Here is a 27,018-nt window from a genome sequence, read left to right on the forward strand (position 1 = left end):
GAAGAACTGGACTTTTCTCCAGAGGCTGCTGGGGCACTGAGTTTTCCTTCTCCCTACAGCCCCTTTCAGGATGTGTGTGGCTCTGGAGGGACAGAGGGGGATGACTTTGGTCAGTCTGCCAAGGACATCCCCAGACATCACAGTGCACAGGGGACAGCAGTGCAGTGAGTGAAGCAGGCAGAGCAGGGGTTGGACTAATACAGATGTGGCCTAATACATCTTTTCCAGGCGACTCCGTGTTTTCTCCAAAGCTAAAAATATCCACTGACAGCCTTCCTCCCATTCAGCTGACACAGGAAATTTAAAGTCAGTGATAAGAGAAAGTGAGCCCGGAAAGGAAGCCAGTGTGCTGATAAGGTTTGATAATCTTCACCTTTGCATGACTTTTGCAGTGAGCTCTCATGTAAGACTCTGGAAGGCCTTGAGGGACTGCGGCAGCTGATTTTTCATGTCACTTGCAACATGAAGGATGTCGGCAGCTCAATTTGCTCCCAGAAACTTGCAGGGAGATTGGTGAGAACTGGACTTTCTTGGTGATCCTTACCAAAGCAGGGCTTTTGTGGGGCTTGGGAGGTGAACTTTAAGAGTTATTGTTGATGCAGGAGGCATGTGAATATTTAAGATGGCAATCTGGTTTGGGGAAAAGAGCATTATAAGATCCCTGTGAAGGGGAGATGGCAGCCAGTTCATCCCTTGCTGGCTGATACTGATCCTGCTGGTTTCCTCACATGGCTTGCAGATACCAAGGAGTTACCTTAGCCTTCAAGAAGCTGTCCTTGCAGAACAGCATAAAAGAAGTCAAAATGATGATGTACAGTATTTAACAGACAGACAAATAGAACTGATGATCGAGCAAACGCCTGGAAATGACATCAAAGACTATGAGGACTTGCAAACTGGTAGGTCAGAGCAGACCAGTAATTTCTTCAAAATTAATATGTATGTCCAATTGAAATATTTCACAAATAGTAAATACAAAGTACACCAGTTAGAGCTCACTTTGGAAATTGTTAAGATATAAAATTAGTAATGGAACTTTGGGGTCAGGACTGGGAAGTTTCTAGGATGGTTTGAGGTTACTGATTTCATTTTTTTTTTTTTTTAACAAGCTGTGTTTCATTTCTGCTCTGTGTAGAGTGAGAGTTGCCATAGTTTCAAGTCTGGCTTCTCTGTAGGGCCCCAGTCTTGTGATCTTTATGGAGGCCTTGCTCTGCAGGAGGCAGGGAGAGCCCTTCCCTGTGAGGATGGCAGGAGGAGGGTGAAGGGGAGGTGTCGTGGGGACAGAAATACTGGCTGTGAAGAAGTGAGATGTGGGTTTTACAAGTGGAGTGTCAGATAGCAGCACTCCTCAGATAGATGTTGCTCTCTTGACTTGGCTGCGTGCTGGCTGTATCTGCAATGCATAAAACTCCACAAACTGCCTCATAGTCTTACTCTTCTGCACTGTGGTTTCCTAATGCTGGTCTATTGCTAATCCCCGATTCTTTATTTTTTTGCAGCCATTAATTTTCTCATAGAAACAGGGACACTACTGCACTTCCCAGACACGAGCCACGGCCTGAGGAACCTCTACTTCCTTGACCCCGTCTGGCTCTCAGAGTGTCTACAGAGGATTTTCAACATCAAGAGCTCCAAGTCTGTAGCAAAGAATGGAGTCATCAGAGCAGAGGACCTCAGGATGCTGCTGGTTGGAACAGGCTTCACTGAGCAGACCGAAGAGCAGTACTTCCAGTTCTTGGCCAAGTTTGAGATCGCCCTGCCTGTGGCCAATAACAGGTATGTTGATAATTAGAGAAGCTTAGTCAGACTGGAGAAAAATGGCCATTTAGTCAGTGGATATTAACAGGCTTTGCCTGTCTAAGTGGTTGTCTTGACAGGGTTCTTGTGCTGAGAAAATATCTGAGAGTGTTCAGCAGTGTCATGGAAGGCACCCATCCATTTGGGCTGTATTTCCTGAATTGAGTATCCTCTGGGCCAAACCAGCCCGTGTGAAAGCTTTCCCAGAGCAGTCTTTGTCCACTGGGTGCATTGAGGCTGGTGACAGGCTCAGCCACCAGCCCCGAGGGGCAGTGACACTGCCGGGGATGTGGCCACGAGCAGGTGGAAGCTGTAAGGGCTCAGCCGGCGCAGCTGCAGCCGGGAGAGGATGTGAGGCCACGGCTGCCAGGCCTGAAATATAGATGGGCTGGAGTCATCTGTTCCCAGTGAAAGATCCTCACTTGAGTGTGGCAGAAAACTTCAGATAATCAATAATTGTGTCAGCCCTGAAAGTAACAGCATTTTATTCCTGGTGAAATCAGGAAAGCGTAGCTGCAGCAGCAACGTGATTTGCTTGATTTTTAACCTCAGTAGGTGCTGATCAGTAGTTTTCCTAGAAATGGTCTAAGAAACCTCATTCTCTTTAAATGTTAATGAGTCCTCCTCCCCTCTGCCCCCCGATTCCTTTTCCTCTGGGCAGAGCTCCCTGCGATTTTTCTCTCTCCCATCTGCTTGGCGACAGCCTGTTGTTGGGCAGGCGGTGGGACTAGAGCTGTATTGCACTTTTGATGTGGCATTTGCATTTCACTTCCTTGCCCTTGCAGGACAGCGCGGCTGCATCGCCCTGAGCCTCTCGGGAGCTCTGAATGCCAGCACAAGTGCAGCATTCTCTGTGCTGTCATTATGCCTGTCACTTATCCAGTCCCGGATGCCAACAAATTTTCTCAGGCTTAACACAGATAAAGCAGCAATGTTTCTGCTTAGTCCAAAATGCCTTTTGGACTCCTTGTCACTATCTGCCATTTTTCTCCAAGGCAATTACATTGTCTGTGCCTCGGGAACAAGGAAACTGCTTTTTCATGGCCTGCCCAATGTTTTTCTGAGCGATCCAAGCCACATTAGCAGAATATTCTTCCCACTGACGGGCTGTAGCTATAGCAGGTTGGATTAATTTAATGTACTAGCCAGACACAGAGCAGTTATTTGTTACTGTGCTGCTGCAATTATTGTCTAGATTGCCAGATAGGGTTTCTGTGCAGTCAGTAGAGAAAGCAGCTGCCAGTTTCTGTTCTGAAAGGGTGGATGGGGGCATGTTTCACATATTTTCAAAATTTGCATTGGCTGTTGTTCAAGAGCCTCGAATCACCATCTGTGTTATAATCCACTAGATAGTTGTGGCCCAGAAGGGCCTCACTGGCCCTTCCTACTCTCCTAGACCCTTTCTTGGATGTGCTGAGGAAAATTTATTGGCTGTCTGATGATGCATCCACTACTTTTATAGAGCAAGAAGTTTTAGTTTGTTGCACTCCTTTTGTGCCTAAGGTGCATGTACCTTAACTGTGTTCTGCTTCTTAAAATACAGTTAAAAGCATGACCATTCTTATTGCAATTTATAATTGAAATTATTGCCAGTTTTACATTCCAAAGATGTTTCATGGAACAGATAATTTGATCATGTAATATGTCATCACGTGTGACATATGGAGAGAGCTGTTCTCTAATGACGGCTGGTTTTTTTGAGCTGATATTTCAGGTTTTACAGAATGCTGCAGCTGCTGGAGAGAAAACGTGAGAGGCTTTAAAGCACTGGATTCTGACCCAGCATTAGTTCTGGTTGTGTCTAGTCCCTGCCAGTGTTATTTTGGTCAGGTCTCTTGGCCACGTGCCTTGTTGCTGTCGTTGTGCCCGTCAACGATGAGCCCCAGATGCCAACACATTTTCTGAGGCTCAACACTGATAAAACAGCAGTGTGTCTGCTTATAAGCAAATAACATTTTAGATTGTACAGGCGTCCTGGGATGTGTTTGGTACAGAAGAATATCACTGACAAGAGATTTACTGGCAAGTATTGAAAGCCATAAGCTCATGGTTTTCAAAACAGTTCCAGTGTTCCAGGAGGTTTAACTTCCCAAATACTAAAGATCAGGACAAATGAATATTCTGGGCTTACTGGGAGATCTGAAAATAATTTTAAAACATTGTGGTCCCCTACTCCAGCATAACTCTGTTGCTGCTGACTGGTCAGGCACAGATAACATCAAGTCTCCTTCACACTTGGGCAAAGTACTAATAATCTGATTGCAGGGGAATCTGAGCTAGACAAGTGATTTCTCTGCTGGCAACAGCCTGGCAATGTGAGCTCTTGCTTTAGGGGTTTGTTAGGGATGTGGCAGGAATCCATCAGCCACAGGATGGAGCAGCAGGAATCCCTGTCATGCTGACCCATGAGGTGTTCTCGTTCTGGAGCTGGGTTGAGACAGAGCAGCCCAGTCCCTGCAGCCTTTCCCCCCCCTTCTGGGCTTACTGAACCTGAGCTGCTGGAGGTTGTTTTTGCATTGATCTCCTGTTCCACAGCTGTAATTCCCTGCTTACTACCAGGGCAGAGTAGTACCCAAAAAATGAATCCCGACATCGCAGCTGTTCTAATGGCCCTATATTTTAATGCATTTAATTTGTGAGTACACAAATGCTCATTACATCAATTTTAGTCCTTTCCAATAGCCCTGGCTGAATTATGTAATGTCTGTTTTGCCTCTGCTTGCTTCCATAGTGTAAATTAATTTCTCCATGTATTGCTGCAGAGCTTTAGTCTAAAAGCTTTTTTATATGCAGTAGGCTGTGCCATTAAAAATCTCTTTGGAGACTGAATCGCCCTATTATCTGGTAACAATGTACTCACTGTTAAAAGCTGTAGCTAAAATCTGAGCTGTTGAACTTGATGTGTTTCAGCTACCTCCTTCCTCATCTGCTTCCTACCAAGCCGGCATTAGATATCCACGGGCTCTGCCACCAGACCACAAACACAGTCCAGAGGGTCTTCAAGATGAGTTTTGTCCCCGTTGGCTTTTGGCAAAGGTTCATAGCCCGGATGTTAATTAGCCTGGCAGAGATGGACCTCCAGGTAGGTTACTGTGTCTGCCTGCAAACAAAAGCAGACAGCTAAAGTGGTTCGGTGTAAGTGGGATGTCTCTTCACATCCTGCTCACTTCTGTCAAGACTTCAGTAACATTATTTGAGTAAATAGGGAGAGACAAGGCGCTGCACTGAAAATCTGATTCTGTTTTTACAGTAAGTGTCACTGAGAACAACATATCTGGGGGAGAAAACCTGAGTTCTCCACAGCCTCTTAATAACATGATCCCCTGGAAGGTCTCAGTTCCTCCAGCATCTTCCAGTTACAAGTAATTGGAGTTCTGCCTGCGGCTCTTGTCCATGACCATTCCACCAGGCCAGACTCCCTGACGGCTTTGCCAGAGGAGATCTGGAATAGCTCCACCAAAGCCAGATATCTGAATCTCTATGGGTTTAAATGGGAAGAAAATTATAGGACTGTTGCCTTAATGAGGCACCCTGTTAGTGCAAGTGCTGTGAGTGACATTGAAGTAGTGTTTGCAAGGTTCTGAGAGCCAAGTGAATTTTGATGTTGTTGCAGACATGTTTGCAGCAGTTTCTATCTGAAACTGTAATAAATACCTGCAAAATATTTATAGTACTGCTCTGGTATCTTCTTAGCAGCTCTCCATTAAACTGTGGTCTGTCAGTGATGCACAGAACATGGAAAACATGATACCTGTTTTTGGAAGGTCCTCTGTGTTCCAGGCTTCTCAAACCATGTAGTAACTTTACCTCTTTTAATGGGCTGTCTTGGCAACCCCTTGCTTACATCCTCTTGGGCACTACATAATCCTAGAGCACCTTTCCTAGGGGCTTCATCCAGTCCTCATGAAGGGAGTGGAAAGGATGCCAGGCGTCAGACCTGTCTGCAGGCAAATAAATGTTGGAGCAATGAGTACAGTGGAGTCCTGCAGATTAACTTTTTGGTTTTAAAACAGAAATCCATTTTGCTCTAAGTGCTAGTTTGAAGTGTCTTGGAGAAGAGCCATCTTCCTCCTACTGAAACAGGTGGAAAAGTTAACTCTATGCATTGAGGGCAGACTTCATCATTCACTAGAACATTTAGTGCTTTAGGTTCATAAGACTTTTGCAAATGCAGAATAAATATGGCAAATGTCACAGTTATAGAATTAGCTTTGTACACTGCTATGAAATTGTTCTTTTTTGAGTGGCATGAAAAAGATTTCCACTGTGGAAAAATCAATTTTACCACGTGTATTTCCATTCCATTGCAAAATTTTATGTGAGCACAAGTCACTTTTACTGGAAAAGGTACAACAGCACCTGTGAAAGCCAAAAAAAGAAATCGCCTTCTTGCTTGATTAAAACATCCTTATGAGAAAATTCAGCAGTTTAATGATTTTCATGCTTTTCTGTTTGTTTCAGCTTTTTGAAAACAAGAAGAACACCAAGACAAGAAACAAAAAGGTGACCATCTACAGCTTCACAGGCACCCAAAGGAACCGCTGCAGCACATTCCGAGTCAAAAGGACTCACACTGTTTACTGGCAGGAAGGTCTGTTCGTTACCTTTGATGGAGGCTATCTTAGGTAATTTGTGTTCATAATGCAGCATGTGTGACAGGGGACTAATAGAGTGTATGAAACACATCAGCTGAATGGAGATGAATGGATCTGACTCAGGCTATGGGCTCACTCATCAGGAGAAGAGGAGGCTCCCCTAATGCGCATAACTCATCTGGTAACAACTGCTGACAAAAATTATGAATAACTGATTATTTGGCAGGTCTGAATGTATCAACCTTATCTGTTATTGCAGCCACAAATTGAAAGAGACCTGAGAGCAGAGTAGGGCTCTGCCAGCTTAAAATCATGCATTTTCACAAGCAAAGATTTCCTTGCCTCAATGAGTTTTCCACTGAATCCTAAAACTTCACCACTGCGTGGCAGTAATCCAGGTCAATGGACGTGCTTCTGTGCAGCAGGGACTGTGGACAACTGCCTTAACCTGGCCAAGGCAGAGTGTCTGGTGGCTGCAAGCCTGGGGAAAACCTCCTGTCCATGTTCTTTCACAAATGCAGACACTTAAGACTTTTGCTCCTTCGGTCGCTGGCAAGACAGGGAGGAACCATTGGTGCTGTTTCATGGTTGGAGACCAGAAAGAAACAGTGACCTTCCCGAATTTCCAAGCTCAGTAGAGACTTGAACCCAGACACTGCAAACCACAGGCTGGAATCCTAAATTCTGGACCATGGTAGTGGTCGTACTGTTATCTCCCCATGTGTTTCAAGGAGTTACACTTTCATGGAAATTGTGCAAAAATGATGTTCATAAACTTTTCCTAATGGTTGTTGGAAATATCATTATTATTCCACTGGAATTTTTACTGATTTTACACCTCCCAATCTTCCATCATTCTGTATGGGGCATTTCTGTCAAAACTCTCCATCATGCTCAGCTCACTTAGGCCACAGTTTTCCCTACATCTGACCTTCTGTAGCGTTTACCCTTTGTGAGGAACTGGCGTTTCTGTGCAAGAATTCTCTTCTGAAAGTCATTTGCAGAACAGACTGAGTTGAAAATCACCCCCTAAGCTAGTTTGCTTTGTGTTTTGATGACTAATGAACTATGTGTTATTATGTAACTCAGGTTTCCTGCCAGAAAGAAGGCTTGTTGACACTGACACTTCAGAAAAGCTTCACAGGTCTGTCTTTTGGCTTTCTCACACAGTGTCGAGTCTTCTGATGTGAACTGGAAAAAGAAAAAAAGTGGTGGAATTAAAATAATTTCCCAGTCAGAAGTGAGAGACTTTTCAGCCATGGCATTCATCACGGATCATGTCAACTCTTTGATAGACCAGTGGTTCCCTGGTAAGAGAACAACTGTAATTTTCTGTGCAGTGTTATGTCTTTTAAACAGAGGGTTCTTTTAACTTAGACAGAGCTCTCCAGGTGCACAATATTGTGTGTTAATTGAAGACCCCTCGGGCTCTGACAGTCTCAAGCCAATAACATCTGATAAAAGCTAATAAACCTGCAGACAGATCAAGATTAGTTGCCAACACCCTTTGGTCTAGACATTGTGTCTTCCAGTCTGTCTGTCACAGAAGCACAGGTGAAACATTACAGATCAGGCAGGACCTGTAGACGTTCAAGAGACTTGTCCAGTGCTCATAGCAGGGGCAGGATTTGACCCAAACTGCTTGGTGCTGTCCCTTGAACTCATTTGGGCATCAGCTGGGATAAGAATTTGCCCATAATTTCTAACATTCTATGAGTTGTAGAATTCTGATGTGAGAGGCATGAGAATGTGGTACCAAGGACTCCATGCCGAGGTAACTTCCTTGACTCCTGCAGCTGTTTCTCCTGTGTTCAACACAGATCCTGCTGTTACCCAGCAGGCTGTTTGCAACCCCAATACACTTTGTTTGAAATGAAAGCAAAATCTGAAGTGCTCTTTGTCATCCTACCCTAGTCTAGAAAGCAGTGCCAAAGTCTCTTAATTGGAGGCTCTGTGGAGGAAACAGTGGTGCACTCTCACATACATTCTACATATTCTGAAGATAAAAGAATATTTTATTTGCCTTTGGATTAAAATAATGCTAAAGTTAATCAGTGAAGCTTGAGAAGAGTCCCGACTTCAAAGGCTGCAGCCTGTGTTCACCCTGACTAATTGTGGGCATTTAACAGAGCCTGTCACCACCAAATCCCTCTGTAGTTTTGGGAGAGGTGTGAACCTCCCAAAGGCTCAGTCATGGTAGAATCCATGTTTCCCCTGGAGGGGCTGAAAACGTTGCCCATGAGGGAGCCCACAGGAACTGCGTTCCCAGCCTGGGTGCTGCAGGTGAGTGCTCAGCCTGAGCTTGGTGTGCTGTGCCTCCCAGTCTGCGCCCATCCCCATTCCCACCTCCAGCCATCTGGCAGTTTGCAGTCTGGGAAGAGACAGAGACACCCAGCAAGTAGAAGGGTCTCTCCAATGCTTTATTCACATACTCCTAATTTTTGCTGGTCCTGAATACATTTTCCTTGCAGGCTTGTGCATTACCTGTGACCAGAGCGGGGTGGGTGTTGGGTTACAGCCACAGTCCTGTCTCCCCAGCACTGTCCCTGTAGACATTGCAAAAAGCTATTTTCTATTCCAGTCAATGCCCTGCAGCAGATTGCTGCTGTGTGAGCGCGACCGTTTCCAGCCAGTGGATCCAGGTTGTGCCTGCGGACACTGGAATGCACTTGGAGCTGTTGTTCCTTCTCAGCTGGTGTGAATGATGTTGTTTCCTGTTTGTTTGCTCTCTTTGAAGCCCTCACAGCCATGGAGAGCGATGGCACGTTGCTGATGGAGCAGTATGTGCCCTGCCACATCTGTGCGGCTGCCAGGCCGGAGCAGGGCGAGGGCAGCGAAAGGGCAGAGGACGTGCAGTACTTTAACATGGAGGATTGTGTCTTGACTGCCATTGAACTGGACTACATCACATGTCCTAACCACCCTGACATCCCCGTGTCTCTCCAAGAGCTGGTCCCGGAGCTTTTCATGACTGATTTTCCTGCCAGGTAATGTGTGACAGCCTTTGATTGAGTTTCAGTGTACCTGTGCGACTTGGTCGGGCCCTTTTCCTAAGTTGCCTCTGCTAGAGGGATGTACTGACCACAGGAAGAAAATCCATCTGCTCTCAATCTGTGCTCTGGCAATTCATCCTGAACTGCACTCCTGGTGTTCAGCAACTTGCTTAGACAATAGCTGTGTGCTGACCGAGTCATCACACTGGGGGTCCTTTGAGATCACTGTGGTGCAATGTGAAAGTCCATTTTTAAGGCCACAGCTGTCCTGCATTGCCCAGAACTCTGGCCAGAACTTTCTGTAGTTGGAGTCTTTCTGGGATCCCACAAAAGGAGATTTTAATGTGGCAAAATCAAAAGGAAGTCCCACTGAAATGGCCTTAATTTTGTAAGGGCCTGTAGGTGAGTGAGTTTATGGACACCACAGGAAGATTCACACTGAGTTGGGGCTCCTGCTCAGCTGAGGGCTGCTGGATGTGTTGGGTGTGTGGCAGCCCTGAACAGCTGAAGGAGCTCTTCCCTACCCATAGCAGCACTGCCAAATCTTTAAGCTGCTTAACTGCGTTCCCAGATGGGCTCAGTCTTATACCCCTTCTTAGCTGGTGTGAAGAGCAGGAGACCTGAGGGCAGGCAGGACAGGAGAGCAGTGTCCCCTTTGGCTCACCCTCTCTCAGACATTTGAGTGCCCAATGCAGAACCATGAGACCTCTAGACCAAACTGTCCTGTTGGCTGCTGTCAGAGCTTTCTGTGCTCTCACTGGCCCCTGTTGCTTTGTTGGGGTCATTTTTCTGGGCAAACACCCCATCAGCTTGTCACGCCAGCCCTCCTCACACTGTTATCTCCTGCAGATTTATTTGGCGGGTGTGAGGCGAGTAGAGATGTTTGAAGTGTGAACAGCTGTAAAAGTAGTCTCTGGGAGAGTGGGGAAATGATGAATTGCAGCCTGGAAACACTAAGCTGATTTGAATAATCAGGTTTCAGAGTATGGGGCTGTTCGTAAACATCCTGTCCTGCCTTGGTGGAAAAAAGAGGAACAGGAGGTAAATTAAGAAAAAAAAATCGTTAATACAGATAAATGGTACAAGTATCAGTACCTGTGTCATCTGCGTGGAAAAGGAGCTTATGTGCTTCCAGATCTATTTGATTCTTGTGGGATAAATTAGTTAAAAGCCTTTTGTGCTTCTTTGCTAAAATTACTTTTTTCTGTGGGAAATCTGTTGTACACCATGAGCCAACATGGAGAGCACTGAGATGACCAAGGTAGTTTATGTGATCCAGTCCTCTTGTTAGAAAAGGCAAGAACCTATTAGGCATTTGCAAAAATGGAAATCACATTAAAAACATGAATTTACAATGTCTTTGAAACTTTAATTAAAAACCCCCAATTTCTATTTGGCAGGCTGTTCCTGGAAAATAGCAAACTGGAATGCAGTGAAAATGAAAACAACGTTCTTGGCCAGGGTGGAAGTGGAACTGTTATATATCGGGCACGATACCAAGGAAAACCAGTGGCTGTGAAGAGATTTCAGATTAAAAAATGCAAGGGTTCTCCCACTTCAGCTGCAGGTACAGTGCACAGATCCCAAGCTAAGACCAAAGAGTCTGCGAAGTGCTGACAGCATCTGTTTAAATACAGCATGGAAATAGATAGCCAAACTGATGGGTTTCAGTGGAGGAGGAGGATGCATCTGAGAGTTCTTCATGAGTGCCTGTAGTGATGAAGGTCACTGGCACTGCAGGAGGCTTCTCTCCTGCAGGTCAGTGTGTGGATTCATAGGGTGCCAAGGCAGAGCCCTTGATTGGGAAGGGAGGCAAGATTTCAGCTCCTGTTCCCATGCTATTTAGCCATGAGAAGTGTGGGTTTGCTTGGGTTTGCACTAAGGACTTGTGGGTCTCCACCTCTGGATTAGTGTTTTACCCCATCTGTGCCAGCAGCTGCAGAAAGCAACCTGGGAATCCTTCTAAGCCCACCAGCTTCTCCACGCAGGGACGGGCTCTCCTGTGGAGCCCAAGTTTCCAGCAGAGCCTCACTCCATGGAAAGGGGAAAGTGCCTTACATTCCTCATTTTTGTCAGGGGAGGATGTGGTGAATCCCTGAGCTGTGGAGGAGGCCAGCTGCTGTCCCAGTGACAAATAACCTTCAGGAAGAGCCGACCTGCCTGAGCAGCCTGTGGTGTGCTGTGGCAGCAGGACCATTATTGTGATGAGTCTCTCTTCTGGCAGGGAAGTTGGGAAGCTGTAGGGAGGAGCCCTTCCAGCAAAGGGTCTACAATGTGCCATCTACACAGAGACCCTGCTGGGAGAAGCACAACACGAGTTTTCCAAAGTCATCCAGGGGATATATGAGAACAGCATGTGCCAGACACCTGAGCCTGGTGTTTAAGGACCAAGGGAGCTCTTGCTTCCTGAGGCACCAGATATATCCTGCTTATAGCCAGTGTCTGTTAGTGGCTCATGCATCAACATAAGGATTCAACTTAAAGCCTTGCTGTTGGCATAATCCCACCAGCTGCCTTACTCCTGCAGCCCTTGCTTGGTGGTCACCTCCCAAACAGTTTGTGACTCGTTTCCTGAGCTGGGCAGTCAGAAGGGGGTTGTGTGTCTTGCCAGATACCATGCTGAAGCACCTGCGAGCCATGGATGCCATGAAGAACTTCTCGGAGTTCCGGCAGGAAGCCAGCATGCTGCACTCCCTGCAGCACCCCTGCATCGTGTCCCTCATCGGCATCAGCATCCACCCGCTCTGCTTCGCCCTCGAGCTGGCCCCCCTGGGCAGCCTCACCACCGTCTTGTCTGAGAACTCCAAAGGTAAAGCCGGGCTCTCCCCCCACTCCTGTCCACCTGAAAAATGGTCAGCAATGTTTAAATTACTGCTTGATTTGCTGGAGAGGATTTTTTTTTTTTCCAGACTAAGGGAAGTGGGAAGGATGGAATTGTTCTTAAACTGGGCTTTTGGGAGGCTAGTAAAAATTGATGCTCAGGATTCTCAAAACTACTTTGGAGACCTGGATTTTCAATTTTTCTGCAAATAAATATGGAGTGCATCTCTCTTCAGTGCTGCATGGATCATGCTGTGTTCTTCCCCCTGCAGATGGGTGTCTGGTACTCTAAATTATCTCATAATTATCTGTATTGCTGTCATTGTCAAATGAATGACACTAATTCCAAGATAAGTTGAGGCCATCTGACCCTTTTGGCACCTTGGCTTCATGTCAACTTTCAGTCAAACACTAATTTTCACCAGAAGATTTAGCGGCCTAGAAGTGAAAGGGTTTAAAAAAGGGACCTAATAGGACTGTCAGACGCATATAGTAACATAAATAGTGTCATTTCAAATGGTGGCATTGAGTGATGTTTTAAAAGGTTGTCAGTTGCTGCTCTGGAGTTAAAAAGAGGAGGAGAGAGGGGTAAGAAGAAGCAGTTATGGCAATTACAAGAGCTGAAGACGGGCTGTTCCTTTGTGCCAGGGTCCTCCTTTGTGCCGCTGGGACACATGCTGACGCACAAAATAGCCTACCAGATCGTCACAGGCCTGGCCTACCTGCACAAGAAGAACATAATCTTCTGCGACCTCAAGTCAGACAATATTTTGGTGTGGTCCCTGGATGTCAGGGAGCACATCAACATCAAGCTCTCCGACTACGGCATCTCCCGGCAGTCGTTCCATGAGGGCGCACTGGGCGTGGAGGGCACGCCGGGGTACCAGGCCCCCGAGATCCGGCCCCGCATCGTCTACGACGAGAAGGTGACTGGGGGTGTCTGTGGGGCAGCCCTGTGATGGCAGTGGGGGGCTGGCACCATTCCATGGCTCAATTGGCTCAATTCCCTTATCCATGCATGGAGGTAGCACTGGCTTTCCCACTGTGGCCATCCTTGCTCTCTTCTTCACCCACCAACAGAGCCTTGCCCTGATTTTCCCTCTGTTTCTGGCTCTAGGTGGACATGTTCTCCTATGGGATGGTCCTGTATGAGCTGCTGTCTGGCCAGCGGCCTGTGCTGGGACACCACCAGCTCCAGATCGCAAAGAAACTGTCCAAAGGGATCCGTCCTGTCCTTGGGCAGCCCGAGGAGGTGCAGCTCTACAGGATGCAGGCACTCATGATGGAGTGTTGGGACACTAAGCCAGAAAAGGTACAAGACCACGCACCTGACCTGTGTTCTCTGATCTGGCTGATCAGGAGGGCTGAGCTTGCTCCTGGTACAGCACAACAGCTCAATTGCCCATTTACCCCTCCTGCTGATTTGGTCCAGAATTTCTGTTGACTTAAATGAGAGTTTTATGAATAAAATGATGACAGATATGTCGCCTTAGGCATCTGAAGGGACTTGAAGGTCCCTTGATGTTGATGGCAGTTAGGCTGCTGATTTGACCAGGGCAAGACATTACCCATAATTTCTAGAAACAGCTCCAGTGTCATGCTGTGAGTGCAACTACAAAGACTTCAAAATCCCCAAGATTATAAAAGGAGGTATGAGGAAGAAAAAGGTTCAAAGTACAAGAAAAGGATTATGCTGCATTGTGTTTTTCATGAATTTCAATTGGTGTTTTAGAGCTGCTGTCCTTCAAACAAAGGTCAGCCTGACTCCCGAACAGCTACACACTGTCATGCAATGGGTCGGCTTCCAAAATTTGTAAGCCTGAAGAAGTGATTCAGTAAAACGTGTAAGAGAATGACAGACCAAGCTTTACTAAATAATCATAGAACCATAGAATGGTTTGGGTTGGAAGGAACCTTAAATATAATCCAGCTCCAGGGACACCCAGCCTGTGCCTGTGCTTGGGATTGCCCCGATCCAGGGGCAGGACCTTGTGCTTGGCCTTGTTGAACCTCATATTTGTTATGGTTCTCTTATTTCATCTTGTGATGTGTCTTTCTCTTTTCCTTCCCCTTCAGCGTCCCCTGGCCATTTCTGTGGTCGGGCAGATGAAAGATCCTACCTTTGCAACGTTTATGTACCTGCTGCCGTGCGGGAAGCAGTCTTCCTTCTTCTGCTCCTCAGGGCAGGAGTACACAGTGGTGTTTTGGGATGGGAAGGAGGACACCAGGTGAGATGGCTCATATTAGCAATTTCTTTCTTTTTTCTTTTTCCTTTTTAAGTAAAAAATCCTTCAGCATCTTCTCTCCTGCCTCTGGGAGTGAGGTAAAGAAGGTGAAAGTGAACTTGGACGAATGCCAAGAATACAGTGAACACTGTTTTCCCAAACTCTTTTAATTGGGAACAGTGCTTGCTTTATAAAGGATATTTAATGAGCTTAACTCTGCTTCAGTTAATATGAGGAGAAGATTAGGGCAGTGTAATGATTCACACACACAGGATGAAGCATTTGCACATGAGAACAGACGTGTTCTGCCTTTCCTAATGAGGCCATTTAACACTAAACCTTTCCTAATTGAGGCTGCAGTTCCATCTCTGTTCTGCAAAGCAATTAAGCACATGCTTAAATCCTATTGCAATCATCGGGAGTTAACCACATGCCTGGAGCTGTGTGTGCATCCAAGTGTGCACTGCCAGTAAAATGTGTTCTGGACTGAAGGCATGTGCTTAAAATGTTATTAAATTGTGGCTGAGGTGATGGCATTTTGCTCAGCCACATGTGACCTGCAGCTAGTTAGGTTCATTTTTATGGATGCTACTGATTTTTATAGCCTCAGTCTTATTTGGAAACATTCACAAATTGATCTGAATTTTATATTAATGTGTTCATTATTTGTAACCATTAAGCTAATGGGAAAGGCACATGATTTGTTCCTGAACTATTTGCTTTGCTGTTTGTGGTGCCTGGTCAGTTGTTCAGTGCAGGCAGTGTAACTTTTCCTGCTGAACTGGTGAAGCACATGGCACTCCCAGATGTATTTTGAATACATGGATGTTGTCCAAATATTCACAGCAATATATCTCAGTGAATCTGCTTCCTGACTGGACAATCCACTTGCTGGAGACTGCTGAATAAGAAGTTACTCACATGTGACAGATTTCAGGATGTGTAATTGCTTGTGCCACAGTTGGTAAAACATCTGGGACTCACAGATGTGGTTGTGAATATCCAATTATTGTTCAAACATTCAAACCCAATAAACTTCCCCAAACAAACAAAATCATTTTAGCTACAAAAAACTATTAATTAGCCATATTTATAAATAATTTTTATTAGGTTACAGATCTTTGCTCTGTAGAATCATGCTCCTCTGTTTATGTACTGGAATAATAATGAAGCCAGATAACAGTGAGGCGGTGAACTTGGAGAGCAGATATTCTCTTGAGAACCTAATGGGCAAGATGGGCTGAGACTTCCCAGCTATTAATTACTGCTGTTCAGCTGGAGCTGTTTGTCTTACAGCTCAATTACGGGAACAGACCACATATGTCCTCGTAACCCTGTGCAAAGTCAGAGAGCTGAGTGTAAATCTTCACAGAAGCAATTGCACATCTGCCCCTGAGGAAGAGCCATGGCGCATCTTTCTCTTCCTTTACAATGAGGAATTTACAGTTTGGAGGGGTGTAGATCCTTGCAGCATCATCCACATCTGGGCACTTGTGTTATGGCTTGGCCAAAAGTGCCACAAGTCCCTCAGCCCCGTGCAGGCGGAATGTTGGCTGTAGGAAATTGTTGCTTGCTCCTTTCAGGAACTACACGGTGGTGAACCTGGAGAAAGGAGTCATGGAAGTGCAGAGGATGAGCTGCCCAGGAATGAAGCTGTGCTGCCAACTCAAATTTCAGAATGCCCTGTGGACAGCCACGGAGGTGAGCATTGCCTGTGCCCCCCTTGAGAGAGTCCTCGTTAGAAGAGACACAAACTAAGAGAAAGAGCCTGTTAAATTAGTAAAGCCAAGAGTGTGTGAGACAAAGGGTGTCTCAGATGAGCAGCATGACTTTGCATCTGCTGTCTCCAGGTGTTTTGTTTCTACCTGACACACAGATCCAGACTGTGCCTCCTGGAGCCCAGAGCGATCGTGGGAACTTGGCTTGCCAAGGGGAAACTCTCTGGGTTGGAGCAGTCTGTACCCAGGGGTTCACTGCGAAATGTTCTTATCTGCAAGTGATAAAGGGAGACAGGGACAGAAAACATGCATTTAAGGGTGGGTTTTTGAAAGAGGCCTGAGGGATTTGAAGGTTGGTGGGAAATGGGTACCCAAGTTTTGTGTTCACCGTGGAAAATTGCAGCTAAAAAGATAAGAGTGAGGGAGTGTGGCTGATTTATCCCCCAAAGCCCCTGACCACCCATCAAAAAGGGCTGTGTTAAGTGTCAGCCAGTTCTGACACCATCATTTCACACAAAACAAAGAAAAAACAGCCAAAAAAATTAAATATACCTGAAGTTCAGTGTTTTAGAGTGGGGGGAAAAAAGCCACACTTGCTGAATAAATCATTTGTGTTGGTTGTTTTACTCCACCCTGGCATGGATGCTGTGAACGTTGTGAATATAGATTTTTTTTCCCCATAGGAAAATAAAATAGAGGTAAAGCTCAAATATTCCCATTTTTCCCATAACAGTAAGTATAGAAAAATTAAAATTGAAAAATCTTAGAGCATTGTATTTCCACGTTTTGGATCAGAATGAAAAGTGTTGCTGGTTCCCAAACTGGGTGCTCTTGGTCAGTCTAGTAGATTTAGGAGGTGTGGGGCAGGTGTAATTCCAAATAAAATGTAATACCAGCTTCCCTTGAATGGACATACTAATGCAAAATAACATACAACCTGCTTCAGTTGTTTGGGATTTTGGCATTCAGGGTTGTCAGATGCTGCTTTTGGATGCGGTGAGAAAACCCCAATTGTGGTGACTTTTGGGTAATGCATATATTGCCCACAGCTCATTCTGGAGAAGGCAGCACCTGATTTCTACCCACATGCCAAAGGCTCTCCATAGAAAGCAGAAATTCACACTTTGGATATCAAAAAATACAAATAAAAACTGGTTTTGGAACCAATTGGATCTTGTTCAGGTATCAAGATATGAAAAGTAGGGAGGTGATTGGCATTTATAGAATTTTATGTGCTCTTTCACAGGACCAGAAGATTTCTGTGTATGGATTGCAGGGCATGTGTCCCTTAAAGACTCCACTGAAGGGTTTAGACACTCCTGCCACTGTGAGCTGCTTCCTAGTGATGCCTCTTGTCAAAAGGGTAAGGAGCAACCCAAAGGAAAAGGGGCATTAGTGAGACACTGCTGCTGGGCCAATCTGCCACGCTCAGCTGGTGTTGAAGGACTTTGCAGTGCCCAGGAAGTGAGCAGTGCAAGGAGGAGGTTTCCAGGTCTTTGTGCTTCTGCCAGAGGACAGAGGTGTGGGCAAGAACCAGAGTCAAGAGACCAAAGCTGGCACCTCCAAGCCTGCTGTGAAAATAGTCAAAACAGATCAAATTCCTCGGCAAGGAAGTTTTCCAGCTGTGTTTCCACATCACTGGAACACAGGGTTTAGGTTGATCAAGCAAAGTAGAGAAGACATGAAACAATAATTAGAATAGAGATTTGTTAAGTGCTAATGCAGGGCATGGGTATATCCTGCCCCTCATACCCACTGGTTTCCTGGGCTGTGTGCTGTCATTTGTGCACAGAGTCATCCTTAAATGTTATCTGGGCTCAGCCACCCTCTTGTTTTGGTTTTGAATGAGAACACTTAGATAATACAGCTGTTTTGGGTAATGCTCTTATGGGTAACGTGGATGATTACTCTTATGGGCGTTAAAACAAGTTATATGTTATCTGCCTAGTCCTGGAATTGCCAACATCCCATTTCTGGCAGGAGAAATCTGACCTGAGTGCCTATTGAGGGCAAGTCTTGGGAGATGTATAAAAACTGTTTTCGAGCTAAATTACCTCCGGTTTGCTTACAGCCCCCTCAAGTGAAAACATGTAATTAGTTCCAACATTACTGGTATCTGTGTAGTCTTTGCAAATGCCAGCAGACTGGGATGTGTCTGAGAGCTCAGCATGGGGCAGCTCTTGGAGCTGCTGGTTTATACCAGGCCTGTCCTGAGCCATTGTCCATTTCTGGCTCGTTTGCTGGGATTGCTGCATGGACTAAATCCGAGGCAGATGGTTTGTGTAAGGTGTGCTGCTTCACTTCCAAACATGGTGTAAGTAGGACTAAAGTAGGGCATCGATGTGAAGTTGGCACAGGGCTGGATTTCTCTGCATCTGTTGGCTTTCCTTGGCTCCCAGACCTGCAGCGTTTCTCTGCCGTGGAGTTTCATTTCTGATGTGTAGGGCAAATTTCTTTTTCATGTTGCCTGAGGTTCTGTCCAGGACAGTCAAAGGAGTCTTTTGCTTTCAGCTTTTCCACTGTCACATTGCTTGCAAAGCCATTCCTCAGGGGTTACGAGTGGCTTTATGTCTCCTGGTTTCTATTTCCAGTTTGTGGCTTGCCTAGAAAATGTCATAAATAATGCCAGGCCCTACAATAGCAATATTGAGTCTAGACACCTCCCTTCCTCCCCCGACCCTACCCAACCTTCCAGAAATCCACATCCCTTCGGCTCACTCCTTCTTAGTTTATTGGACTTACTTTTTCCTCTCTCCTTTCTATGAATGAATTTGGCAGTGAAATGGCCAGAGCAGCAGCCATGGGGATGTGCAGACCAGGCTGGCAAGAACTAAACCAGCCAGTTCTTTCAAAAAAACCTATGTGGAAAGCTTACACTTGTCACACACTTGTCACACTCACTGCATGGCCAGTAGCCTCTATCAGAGTTATCACAGTCATTGTTGTCCAGTGGGGAAGGGAATTGCATTTCCCTGGGAAGAAAGCCTTTCACTGGTGAGATGTGAGGTAACTTTTAGTCAGAGAATTGCTGAGGGATGTTGCTGGGAAGGGGAATTCTTTACGACTGCCTTGGGAAGGCTGATCCAAAAGAAATAGTTTCCAAAACTTGGTTTCTAATCCAAAGGAAGCATCATGGAAATTTGAAAGCAGCCGAGAGGGGCCCAGAATCTGAAACTCACCCGCCAAGGAAAAGTCTTGTACAATTTAAGCTTTTTGTTGCATGCTTTTTGTCACCAGGATGATTCTTTTTGGTAAACAATACAGTTTTCAGAAGAAAAAAAAATTAGCAAATGAGCAGGTTAAAAAGGGCAATCCAAGACATGTTTTGCCTTGGTTTGCAGTGTTCTTACAAAGAGATGTGGAGGGAGAGAGAAACCTGAATGAGTGCAAATCTTTGGCCTCTCGCAGAAACCTGGAACGCATGGAAACAAAAGCTGCATTTAAAGGCTGCAGCCAGCAGTGCCAGACCCTGCAGGGATGAGAGGAGGAGGAGGAGGTGACCAGGCCCTGGTGTAGCGTTTTTTGCCATTTCTCCTGACCTGCTGGCAGCGGTGGCTCGGCCGCAGGACAGGACGTCTGGAGCCGGCTCATCCCCGCACATCCCACCCCGGCACGGCCCCGCTCCGGGCCTTCCTCCTGGCACGGCGGGGCTGCTGGCAGTGCAGAGCCTTCAAATGCAGTTTTGTTGCTGTGTGTTTTTGTTGGCTCTTCGTGGAGCCCAAATGTTGAAAATGAATTCTGAGAAAGTTACTTAAGGTTTCTGGAGACTGCAGCCCTGCCTGCCTTTGGTCACTGCTGGAATACCCTGATCAGGAGAGTTTTGCCTCACCAGCACCAAATAAAATCTGGCAGGTCAGTGGCACCTGTGGGGAGGTGGTTTTTTACATGGCTTTCTGTGGAATTGGTCACTCTCTCAGCTCAGTCATGTGAGGGATGGCAGGGTGAGGGCATTTCTCAGCATTTGAATTCCTGCTCCTTGTTTCTTATCTCTGAGAGATAACAACAATGGCTGGATAGAAACAGGTCCTGATAGCTGAGGCAGAGAGTAGTAAGTGCCCCAGTGGAAAAAATATCTTCCCAGTCTGCTTCCACCATTGTGCCATCCCAGCCAGGCCAGGAATTGGCATTGGTATTGCTGGTAATACCAGGAGGGGGTCACTGACCCACCTCTGCCTGGTTATGGTGCCAGCTGCTCAGTGCCAGGGGAATTTGGCCTGTGGAACCCAAAAGGGAATAGGGATTCTGTTCTGCAGTAGCTGACACTAATCAAGGAATTCAAAATAATTTCTTATGAAGACTATGCTTGGATAATTCAGCATTATCAAATCAAATGAGACAAAATTATAATCTCTGAAGATTTTAATGGCGTCCTGTGTCACTGACGCTGGGAGCAGTTCAGGCTGACATACCCACGTTACAGTTAATATCTGATGTTCCCATTTCAATTTAAATTTTCCGTTTTTAGTAAGAAGTGCCTCTTGTGCAGGATCCTTCAGACTGAAAAAGTTGGACCATTTTTTACCAGAGAAATGTGGGCCGTTCTGCTTTGTTTTATTCAGTTTTAAATAATTGAACTCCTTTCCAAAGAAAAAGTAACCCAAAACCCAGCTTGTGCAAAGCATCGTGCCATGACCCAACCTACTGATGCAACTCCTTGGCAAAGCCACTTCCAGGAGCCTTTGCACCAGATGCACATGGCAGCAGGGACATGGCACTGAGCACTGCAGGTCACTGGGGTTTTTTTTAATTAGTGGTGAGAGAATTGGGACTGGACTAAGTTAGTCCAAGCCCCATTTCACAACTTTCCACTTGCTTTCCTAGTTTTTCCCATTACAGTAATATTCTGCTGTGATTTGGATTAGTCATACAGGCTCAGCACTCTCGTGGTTTTACTCATACTTGGTGTGCAGAGAGTGTCTCTTTGTCCAGGACTCTCAACGAGCCTTGCAAGCAGAGCTGTCAATTAAATCACAGCCTGCACTACCTGCCCCTCAATAGCTGGGGCAAGTCAAGATACTGATTTTTCTGTGGATTTAGGCCTGGAAACACTTGTCCAGGCCTGGCAGAGTCAAGATCCCTGCAAGGCCACAGGGATGCCTTAATTTAATTTTTGTATTCCCAGCAAAGGGTGACTCTGAGCCCTCAGCCCATCTCACTGGCATCCTGGGCATGCCAAAGGCAGGGCTTTCCACTGTGGAGAGGCTTAGGAGGGGTGAGGTTGTGACAGCTTGTGGTGCTCTGTCTGGTTCTATTTGGTTTGCTGTGCTTAGTCCCGGCAGATTGTAACAACAGCAAAAAAGTCCTGGGTAAAATGGTCTTTTTTTAGAATTTATTGCTCCACAGGGAGGAAATAGAAAGGCCTTTGAGGTAAGTATTGTTTTATCTGCTTCACAGATGGGAGAGTTTCTGGTACAGACCCAAGGTCACGCGGAGTTTTGTTCCCAAAAGATCCATTTCCCAGTCTGTTTAACAGCATTTTGCCCCACTGGGATGAGCTGGAATTGCTGAGCCATGGCCTTCTCAGCAGCTCCTGCCCGTGGGACGTGAGGGATGAGGGATGCATCGCCGCAGAGCTGGAGCTGTGTCCAGCACATCTGTACATTTAGGGGCAGGTTTTTACCAGCCTGCAGAATTGTTCGTGGCACTTGGCAGGTGCTTTGCTAAGCTGCTGCTGCTTCTGTGTCCTTGGCTGGGATGTCTGAGCTGCCAGGGATCCCAGACCCAGAGTACATCCCTGGAAGAAGCAGTGGTCTGAGAGCAGCAGACACTGGATGTGGAGCAATCACTGGATGTTCATGTTTGTGAGAATATTGGCTCCCTCTTTCAATTTTCACTGCGTTTCTTCCATTCCTCTCCTACCTACACTGATAGCAATAGCTTTGCTCCTTTTTGGAAGTGAGCCGGGTTTCTACAGCTGGATTCCTAGGATCATGATGGCTGTCTCTGAATATACTCCAGCTTGAATTTGTTAACCTTCAGGGCAGGCTGCCAGGTCCGTCTGTCCGCCCTTGCCAGTAAAGAGAGAGGTAATACTGGGTGAGAGAAGTGGGGCTCTGCAGCAGCTTCTAGGGAATTACTTCTTTTTACGTTGCTGTTATTGCTGGTTTGGGCTAAGTTACTGGTGTTCTTGCAGAGTGAGGAGCAGGTTGAGCTTCTGGGATTGAAAGCTCTTGTATTATAGAGAAGTAAAGAAACAAGAAAAAATTCTTTGCTCTGAGGGTGGTGAGGCCATGGCACAGAGAGGTTGTGGACTCCCTATCCCTGGAAGTGTCCAAGGCCAGGTTGGACAGGGCTTAGAGCAACCTGGTCTAGTGGAAGGTGTCCCAGCCCATGGCAGAGGGATGGAATGAGATGGTCTTTTAGGTTCCTTCCAACCCAACCATTCTATAATTCCATGAAATTTTTCTCTCTTTCTTCCAGAACTCATATGTGGTGCTGGCTGGCTTGTCAGACGGACTTGTAGCCATGTTTTCAGTGTCCCAGGGCCTGCCAGGGGACAACTGCTCCTACCTGTGCTCCCACACAGCAAACCGGTCCAAATTCAACATCTCCGATGATGACCCGCGGCAGAACCCGTACCCGGTGAGAGCCATGGAGGTCACCAACAGCGGGGCCGAGGTGTGGTACAGCAACGGCCCCGGCATCCTCATCATTGACTGCGCCTCCATGGAGATCAGCAGGAGGCTGGAGCCCTTCAGCCCGCCCTCCATCATCACATCCATCGCCTGCAACTCCGAGTGCCACGGGGAGGAGGTGGTGTGGTGTCTGGACGATAAAAGCAACTTTCTGGTGATGTACCACGCTACCACCTACCAGCTCTGTGCACGCTACTTCTGCGGGGACTGCAGCCCCCTTAGAGACATGTTTACAATCCAGCAGCCCTCAGCTGCTATCCCAGCCACAGCCCCCATCAGCCACAGGGTGATGGAGAACAACCCACAGGGGGACATGAGCATTATGTACAGCCCGGACGTGGGCACCCAGATCCTGAACCATCAGGACTCACTCACAGATTACTGCTCTGTGTCTTCCTACTCCTCCTCACCTCCCAACAGGGTGACCCGCTGCCCCTCCAGCCTGCCCAGCTCACCCACGAGCTCTTCCAGTGCGCCCTTCTCCACAGATTTTGAGGAGTCAGAGAAATTCCACGAGCTTAAGGCTTCCCTGGATCATGATGCTTTGCCTGCAGGTGACAACACAGAGCATCTCCAAGCAGTCAAGATTCTTCCCGTAAAAGACCTCATCTGGATCCCCAGGTAAGGGGGTCACTTATCAAAGCAATTTAGTCAAGATCCCTCCTGGCTGAGCATGAGATTAACTCAGGCTAATTCAGTAACTTTTGCATTCCCAGTATGATTCAACTGGCCAGAAAGTCAAGTTACCATTAAGAAATTCAGTTCCCAGTACAATGCCTTTTGAAAGTAGTAGTGTTGAGCAGAATGGCCACATGGAAGGCCTTGCTGGGTTGGTTTCAGCAGAATGAGAAGGGGTGGTCAGACTCCAAGCCCTGTTTTCCCAGCTACTGAGGAAACAAAGAGCAGCAGGGAGCCTCCTTGCTCGGACACAGCCCTGGCAAGTCCTGCTGCCTCCTGTGGAGCTGATGGAAACCTCTGGGAAGCTGATTTTGCTTGTCACAGGATCTCTCACTGCAGTGGGTTCAGGATGCCCCCGTGGCATCACACTTCTCCATCCCCTGCAAGACATCATGTGGCTGCAGGTGGGCGTGGAACAGAGGATGGACATCCAGCATGGATCTTCTTCAGCTGACAGCATCTCCAGTGCTGAGGATGTGACATCTCCCTTGTTTCTCTTCTAGGAGAGGAGGGGACATCATCATCATTGGGCTGGAGAAGGAATCGGGCACCCAGCGGGGCAGAGTGATCGCGGTGCTGAAGGCGGGGGAGCTGGCTCCCTACGGGTGAGGCTGACTGGGAACACCAGTCTCCAGGGGCACAAGGGGACTGGGGTGTAGGGGGGGGCTCTACAGGTTCTGAAGGCTCTTGGGAGCTTCCTCTTGGCTTCCAGCAGCCTCTGAGGATTTCCTACCCAGAGGAGACTCAGTCACTGGTTGTACATCAAGGTGTGTGCATTCTGTTAGAGCGGGGCAGACAGCGAGGGGAAGGCACTACAACCTGGTCTCCAAAATCCACAGGGACCGAGCACCCCCATAATGACACACAGGACCATGCACAATGTGATAAAGTCGGCCTGATCCTGCCTGGTGCTGGCTCCCGGTGCTCCAAGGGCACCTGGCAGAAGGTCAGAGCAGCTTGGCAGACTCAGGCTCTGCTCTCAGAACAAGAGGTGTATTTATGCAAGCACGGCGCTTGTCTGTGGCTGCATTCACGTGGGTCAGGTTGATGTTCTGGCTCTAAATGAGCACCTTTGTGCTGTGGGCAATGACAGGCTGGGGGTGGCTCCTGGAGCACAGGGGAGAGCAGTTATATACGTTAATTTAAAATGTTTCATAGAGTGAAGGAGGGTCCAAATAAATAAATAGCTGATGGAGAGGTGGGGGTGTTCCTGCTGATCACTTAAATACTGGTCTGGGATTGTAGTATTTATGTCCAAACAAATGCAGTTTAAGCACTGCTAAGGATTGTAAATGATCATTTATTACCACCAGGAAAACACAACAGAAGATCAAAGGCTCCTGCCATTCCCTCTACTCTGAACTGAGTGTCTTTATCAGTTAGTTGGGAGGAGAGAATTCTCTTTATTGGTCACACGTACTCTTAGGTTGATTTTGCTTTACTCAAATTGAGTGTGGAGTTGAGGCAGAGTGACAGGACATCTCACACCTGTCCTACCCTGCTGCCTGACTGGACCAGGCACTATGGCCATTGGCCCTCCCTGTTTTAACAGCGGGATAAAGAGTAGGGTAGTGCCTGCCTGCTTGAAGGGCAGAGCAGAGAGGGGAGGGAAGGGAGGGGGCTTCATAGGGGCAGTTTCTGATAAAAACCAGCTGCCAAGGACAGTTCTATGGCCAGTGGTCCCAGCTGGGGACCTTTCTGGGAAAAGAGTTTGGGACCAGCCTTCCCCATCTGCTGTGGGAATGGTAAAAGGAGCCCAGTGAGGGCTGGACTCCTGTCCCTTGGACCCTGCAAGGGAAGAGTGTCATTGTCTGCCCAGCCACTTCCCTCTGAGGTTCTTGCAGGGCCAGCTTCAATGGAGACCATGAAAGGAAGCACATACAACACAGACCACACAGATCCCTGAGTCCTGCCACAGCTGTGCCTGCTGCTCTGGGCTCTGGGCTCGGGGCTCAGACCCCAAGGTGGCAGAGCTGGGCTCCATCCCACCTCCCCGCTGTATTCCAGGCTGCGGAAGCTCTCGGCAGCCTGTCAGCTGTGTTATGAGGAGCTGTTCTGAAAATGCCCAGCTGGCAGCAGGAACAAGAGTGTGGATTTAGCAGTCAGGAGATTACCAGCAACTTCAAATGCCACGGCAGACTTAAGCTGCCACCTGCATGTTTAGGCACCTGAATCCCTTTAAAAACTTTTTTCCATGTCACTGAGCTGCTTGGTTTTGATGTGACACCATTTCTGATCCCTCTCTTTGTTACTTTCTCATTGCTCAAGGATTTGCACCTTATAAAAAGCTTGTGTAGCTGGAAGGGAAGCTCATGAGCCGATGCTGCACTTGCAGAGCTGCCCTTCCCTGTAGTGCCCTTCCCTGTAATGCCCTTCCCTGTAATGCCCTTCCCTGTAATGCCCTTCGCTGCTCTCTTCTCCCTTCCCCAGGACGCTGGTGGATGCAGCTCTCGTAGCAAAGGACACGGTTGTGTGCTGCTTTGAGAATGAAAACATGGAGCGGTGCCTGGCTGTCTGGAGGGGTTGGAGTGCCAGAGACTTTGACATTTTCTACCAGGCCTACGAAGAGCTGGGAAGGCTTGAGACCTGCATGCGCAAGAGAAGGTAGTGCCTGTGGTGCTGGGATCCGAGACTCAACGGGAGATGGGAGCATCCTGGACTTGGAGACACGGCCCGGAACAGGGGTGATGGGGGGAGTGTGTGTCTGGTTTGCTGCTAGTGAGCACTGTGGGGTTCCCAGATCCCCATCAGGGCTTTTGGGGAATGAAGAAGCCAGTGTGAGCAGGACCAGGACAAGCCTGGGAGCTGGGCCAGCTCTCGGCTCCCCTGCTCCATCACACGCTCCCCTGCACAAGTTGGGAGCAGAGGCAGAGGTGGCTGCAGTTCTGCTCATTCTTCGATTTCCAGTTTGTTCTTCCCTGTTTTAAATTCCTTCCTCACCTTCAGCATGCCCTGGCTGCTGCTGCTGCTTTTGTTGTGTGTTTTTCAGCCAGGAGAGCTCCGATAGCTCCACAAGCTCTTCCCTGGGAGCCTGAGCACGTTACCATCCCGGCTGCCTGCTGGCCGGCAGTGTGGGAACTGTGGGCTGATTCACCCTGTTCCCAGGGAAAATGCATCTGCTGGAAGCCCTGCACTGTGGGGCTGCTTCCCACCTCCCTGCAACTCCATTAGAGGCTACTTCAGGTGTAGTCCCCATGTAGAGATACCCTGGTGTAGGAATCAGCTAGAAGCTGTGGCTGGCCACTGCATTCCTGGTTCCTAAAAGCTGTAGTGGTGCAGCGTTCCTGTGAGGAAGCCCAAAACAACCTGCCAGGAATGCTGCACCAGTGAGCTGGTTCATGGCACTGCTGCCTTGTCAATGGAGCTGATGGAAAGCAAAGCCACTGGGTGTGACAGACATTCCTGGTGGAAGAGGAGGGAGCCCTGTGACCAGGAAGGTTTATAAGCTGTCTCTGCTCCACTTCCCTTTCTCTTGGGAAGTGCACTCTGGAGCAGCAGGAACACAATAAGCTCAGTTTGCTTGTGTATCTGTGCAGCTTCCGCCCACCACAGCTTGT

At 47.4% G+C, this 27,018-nt stretch overlaps 1 protein-coding gene across 1 annotated transcript in view; it reads left to right on the forward strand.

Moving 5' to 3' along the window:
* Window positions 1-26,628, forward strand: part of LRRK1 (leucine rich repeat kinase 1) — a gene marked incomplete at its 5' end in the record, with an annotated part of 69,608 nt that extends 42,980 nt beyond the window's left edge. The window contains 17 exons of the mRNA XM_082290373.1: window positions 393-513; window positions 740-899; window positions 1,500-1,776; window positions 4,708-4,879; window positions 6,259-6,422; window positions 7,563-7,702; window positions 9,130-9,379; window positions 10,786-10,952; window positions 11,997-12,194; window positions 12,854-13,131; window positions 13,323-13,517; window positions 14,282-14,433; window positions 16,014-16,131; window positions 17,395-17,511; window positions 22,569-23,404; window positions 23,965-24,066; window positions 25,892-26,628. Coding sequence (XP_082146499.1) covers window positions 393-513; window positions 740-899; window positions 1,500-1,776; window positions 4,708-4,879; window positions 6,259-6,422; window positions 7,563-7,702; window positions 9,130-9,379; window positions 10,786-10,952; window positions 11,997-12,194; window positions 12,854-13,131; window positions 13,323-13,517; window positions 14,282-14,433; window positions 16,014-16,131; window positions 17,395-17,511; window positions 22,569-23,404; window positions 23,965-24,066; window positions 25,892-26,069 — 3,625 coding nt within the window. The 3' untranslated portion in view covers window positions 26,070-26,628. The remainder of the gene's footprint in view (window positions 1-392; window positions 514-739; window positions 900-1,499; window positions 1,777-4,707; window positions 4,880-6,258; window positions 6,423-7,562; window positions 7,703-9,129; window positions 9,380-10,785; window positions 10,953-11,996; window positions 12,195-12,853; window positions 13,132-13,322; window positions 13,518-14,281; window positions 14,434-16,013; window positions 16,132-17,394; window positions 17,512-22,568; window positions 23,405-23,964; window positions 24,067-25,891) is intronic.
* Between the last annotated feature and the right edge of the window lie 390 nt (window positions 26,629-27,018).

This window comes from Coloeus monedula, assembly GCF_965178545.1.
Source record: "Coloeus monedula genome assembly, chromosome: 14".
NCBI classification, from domain to species: Eukaryota; Metazoa; Chordata; class Aves; order Passeriformes; family Corvidae; genus Coloeus; species Coloeus monedula.